Raw genomic sequence first — 5,000 nt, 5'->3', positions numbered from 1 at the left:
GTTACAGCCCTGGTGGTGGTGGTGGTGGTGTTCGTGTGGTGGAGGAGAGCCGTCCTCAGCCGCTTGTAAGTGTTGTGCTTTCTTTGTATCGTGCGTGTTCTCTCTCTCTCTCTCTGTTAGAAAAATATATCACACTTGTAACCAACAAGTGGCATAGAATCAGTTTAGCCAGGTTTTGGTTGAGATCTCTTGGATTATATGCTCATAAGTATTGGTTTCAAATTAACCCATCCATGCTCTCCCCTTGTCCGATGTGCGGTTTTATAAAGGAGGATGAGTTACATTTCTTGTTTCATTGCAAAGCGTACGCTGATATTCGTGAAAAATGTACTGTCTTTAAAACATGTTCTGCAAAGAATGAAGATCTGTGCAGTGTACTTAACATACATCAGGAAAATTCAATCCAGTCTCTGGCAAAGTATATTCCCGAAGCATATAATTTTCGAAGAAAAAACATCACTCACTGTTGTTCTTTAAGAAACTGACTTCGTAAACTGGATGGTCGAAATTATGTAGATTCCTTATAAAAATGGTATGTTTTGAATAGTCGTTCAAAAATGGTATGTTTTGAATAGTCGTTCCATCTTTTTCTTAGAACTATTTTGTTGTTGTTTTGATTGTACCCCCATGTCATTAGGGCTGATAAGCTATTGACATTAAAACAGTTCTGAGTTCTGAGTTCTGTGTGTGTGTGTGTGTGTGTGTGTGTGTGTGTGTGTGTGAGCCCCCCACTCTCTCTCACTCTGTCTGTCTGTCTGTCTCTCTTTCCCTCTGTCTGTCTGTCTTTCTATCTCTCTGTCTCTGTTTCTGTCTCCCTCTCTCTCTCTCTCTCTCTCTCTCTGTGTGTGTGTGTGTGTGTGTGTGTGTGTGTGTGTGTGTGCAATGAATAAAAAACAGACACACGGAAATATAGGCATACTACACCATCATCGTGAAATCACTTTTGTTTTATTTATCTATTTATGTATCTGTTCCAAGGGAGAGAGCTCAGCGAGGACGAATGGAAATGGCTTCTGTTGCCTCTACACACCAGTCAACTCGTGCGCGTGATGCGGACACCAATGATGGTAACTTAAACTTTTCATCGACCAAAGACATGTGTTGATGCGTGGTGGTTGGTGTGAATGATCTCGACTGCCTTCATGTTTTTTGGAGGGTGGGGGTGGGGAACCGGGGGGTGGGTGGGGGTGGGGGGGTCGAGGTGGAGCAGGGTGGTGGTGCGGAGGCTTAGGGGGTGTATTTGGGCCGGAGGATGGATGTAAACTCAAATGAGCGAGTCTCTGTCGTTTGCTGCCGGAGTGGTTGCCTAGTGGCGACGCGTCCGCTTAGGCTGCGAGAGAATCAGAGCTCGCTGGCTCGAAACTCACACTCACCGGTATTTCTATCACCCTTCCGCTATATCTTGGGGTGGTGGTCTAGACGACTATCACTCGGATGAGACGATAAACCGAGATCCCGTGTGTAGCAAACACTTAGCGCACGTTAAAGAACACACGACAACAAAGCGGTTTTCCCTTTCAGATCTGGGGAAAGACACACTCGCAGATTGAACCCCCCCCCCCCCCTCCCTCCCGCGCGAAAAAAACAACAACAACAAAACAAAAACCAAACAGAGCACAGTCTGACAAATATCCCGCTCACTTCAGCATGCCAAACTTTCGCCTGTTAATGCTTCATCATGACATTTATAACACAGCACCTTTACACAAACACTTTGTCAGGCACTTGACAGCAGGGGTTAATATGAAATCTTGGACGGACAGATCGACGCAAAAAAAGCAAAACAACAACAGCAACAACAACAAAAGCAGCAACAACAAAAAAACCCACACAGATATAATCACTCACAGTTAATGGTTACATTGAAATGAACATTATAGAAGATGTACTGATGTGCTTTAAATCTGTTTCCGATCAGAAAACGACTCGTATGACGACATCGCACCATCCCACTACGACGTTCCTGGAGAGCTGAGCACCAATCCCTACAGCAGCCTTAAAGTGACAGGGCATCATGACGTCATCGCTACGTCAGCAACGCCCCGATGTGTCATCCTCTAGACTGACGTGGGAAGGAACGGAAAGTCTGCGGACAGCTCCCGTCGTGACGTTGGAGGTCCTGTGACGTCATCTGTTGAGGATGTTGATGACGAAGAGAACGATGACTATGAGGAGCGGAGGTGAAACCAGACATCATGTAGCATCTTCTGACGGAATGACGGTCTGTAGGACTTGTATTAGTTCACCACGACCGGAATCAGCCTTAGAGCCTTTTTTAATTTTTTTTTTTTACTTTTTGTTTTATATTTGATAAAATTATCATTTTCATAGAGAAAACGGCATGTACGTAAACTGACCCTTCTTTTCAAGCTGACTGACATCAACATGTTCATGAAAAATGTGGGTTTTTTTTTTTTTTTACACGGTGTTACCTGTGGATATTGTGGAGGAGGGTGGTAAAGTGTCTCTCCCCTCCCCCCACGCCCCCTACCATACCACCCAGCCACCCAGCTAACCCCTGTTCACCCGCCCTACTCCCTACTTCTGTGCAGAGTGCCCTCTATCTCTCTTTCTCCTTTTCCATCAGGGTTTTTTGTTGTTGTTTTTTTGTTTTTTCAAGTATCACTTTGCAAAGTTTGAGATGCTTTGGACACTGCTTCACTCTTGACACTTTGGGTATCAGCGTTAAATGCTCTTTCTGCAGTGTAATTTGCCGATGTCATTTTTCATTAAAAAAAGAGAAATAAATAAAAGAAAAAGAAAAAGAAAAAACAACAAAAACTACTTATACTAAAGATATCACAGTTTTTAACAAACACTTAATGATCACCAATCTTTATCAACTCCAGTAACAATTATAATTCTATATCATCTTCTCATGGATAACAGGAGCAATTTGGAATGAAGAAAAAGGTGAATGAGAAATGTAGATAAATAGATCAGGAAAAGAAAGAAAGAGAAAAACAACAACAAAACAAACAAACAAACAAAAAATAAAAAAACCCAAAACAACAACAACAAAACAAAACAAACAAACAAAAAAAGAGAAAAAAACCCCACCAAAAACAAAACAAGATGAACTCATAATAATATAAGAAGAAGCCTTTAATTCTCTTTCCTATCTTCATAAGTTTTTTCCTCTCACCGTTCAGTTCTCAATCATTATTGATTTTATCCGAGACCCTGTACACATGATATATATATATATATATATATATATATATATATATATTGTTGTTTGTTTTCTTACTCGTTTTTTATTCATTATTTTTCAATTATATTTCAGTTTGTTGGTTTTAAGTACATGTAAACTGTTGATAGCAATGTGTTGGACGGAGAGAAATTGACTGGCGTTCCCAGCATGGCTCGAGTTTCGGTGTCATTCACGAACTGAATGATGTAGATGAATGACTGTCACTGAATGTGTATGCATACATCCTTAATAACACAGGTGTGACAAGGTTCAAGGCGAATCAACAGCTGGTGGTGTTTTCTCCGGGTAAAAGTCATGGGCGTTCTGCAGTATTTGTTCTCAAAGGGCCTGCGTGGTCGACTTGGGGTTTTGCATGGTGTTACTTTTGAATATGATGTCAACCACCAAATGCAACATGACTACTCTTAATGCAAGGGAAAATAAAAGTAAAATTCGTATGAAATTCCACTCGTGAATACGAGTAAACGGAAGAGTTGCAGCCCACGAAAAGATAGCACTTGGCTGTGACCGACTACTGTCAAAGGGAGAGCACTGACTATAGATGGTTACCCTGCCTATTGAAAGATGCACGTTCTCTTTTTTATCCACTCATTTTTATACACTGTCTTTTCCACAGAGACACATACTACGATACTTGTGGGGCTTGCTTTGCTACTTTTCTTTGTAAAGACAGAGATGGGACATTCTTTGATCAATTTGCAATGACTTTTTAACTGTGTATAATTATGCCAGATGCGGCTTGTATCAGGCTTTTTTTCGTTTTCGTTTTGCTTGCTTTTGTGCATTTCGTGTTCTTTTTGAGCTACTTTTATTTAGGTGGTGAGTTAAGCGAAATACCTGAAGTCCCCGGTGTTGCACATGCTATTGCAATCGATTATTGCGTGCTTGACTGTCTAAAGTATTTACGACTGGCTTTTTTATATGATGATTTGGGTGGGGTGGGGGTTAAGATCTGAAGGTTTGACGAGTGGCTTAGAACACGCCTGATTGGTGTTTTTATGATATATATATATATATATATATATATATATATATATATATATATCCATTTAGGTGATCACCATCGGAATACGGGAGCCTCCCCCCACCCCCTCACTACCCAAACAAAAACCATCTCCCATATTCTGTGGCATAAAGAACATGTATCATCTGTCTTTTCATTCTTTGTTTCTGTATCGTGCATGTGAACTAGCATCACCATCATTTCCGCCATCATCATTGTCGTTATCGTTGTTGTTTTTGTTCCTGTTGTTGTTGTTGTTGTTGTTGCTTTTGTTGTTGTAAATATCATTGATGTATATTTGAATTATATATATATATATATATATATATAATTCAAATATATATATATATATATATATATATATTTGCTTTGAAAAAAAATCATCTTTGCTCTCTTCGTCTTCCTGTTCTTCCTCGTCTTCTTCTCCTTTCTTACTCCTTCTTTTCTGTTTTCTTGTTTGTTTTGCTCTCTGTCTGCCTGTCTTTCCTTCTCTCTGTCGTTCCTTCTTCTTCTACTCCAAACCCCTTCTCTTCTTATTCATCTTTTTTTTTTACGTTCTTTTTGTTGTTCTTCTTGTCATCAGTGATGTATGCGTGTATGTGTGTGGGTGTTTGTGCAAAACCTGGAGGCCTTATGATTGTTCGTTTTTTGTTGAAGAAATGGTCGATGTTCCATATATCATTAGCTGTACATGAAGATTATTGCTTGTTCATCCGTATTTCTATTAAAGATCTTTCTCGGGAAAAAAATCGTTATTGTTTTGTGTACATCTTGTCAACTTTA

The 5,000-nt window shown here is 40.0% G+C and overlaps 1 protein-coding gene across 3 annotated transcripts in view; it reads left to right on the top strand.

Moving 5' to 3' along the window:
* Positions 1-4,953, top strand: part of LOC143301392 (uncharacterized) — a 19,026-nt gene extending 14,073 nt beyond the window's left edge. For all 3 annotated transcript variants that reach the window (XM_076615640.1, XM_076615642.1, XM_076615639.1), the window contains exons 7-9: positions 1-65; positions 979-1,067; positions 1,919-4,953. The exon at positions 1-65 is cut by the window's left edge and continues 83 nt beyond it. In XM_076615640.1, coding sequence (XP_076471755.1) covers positions 1-65; positions 979-1,067; positions 1,919-2,061 — 297 coding nt within the window. In that variant the 3' untranslated portion in view covers positions 2,062-4,953. The remainder of the gene's footprint in view (positions 66-978; positions 1,068-1,918) is intronic.
* The last annotated feature ends 47 nt before the right edge of the window (positions 4,954-5,000 follow it).

The sequence above is a fragment of the Babylonia areolata genome, chromosome 27 (genome assembly GCF_041734735.1).
Source record: "Babylonia areolata isolate BAREFJ2019XMU chromosome 27, ASM4173473v1, whole genome shotgun sequence".
Taxonomy (NCBI): Eukaryota; Metazoa; Mollusca; class Gastropoda; order Neogastropoda; family Buccinidae; genus Babylonia; species Babylonia areolata.
Note: the sequence above shows the minus strand (reverse complement) of the source record. Positions and strands in the feature narration are given on the sequence as shown.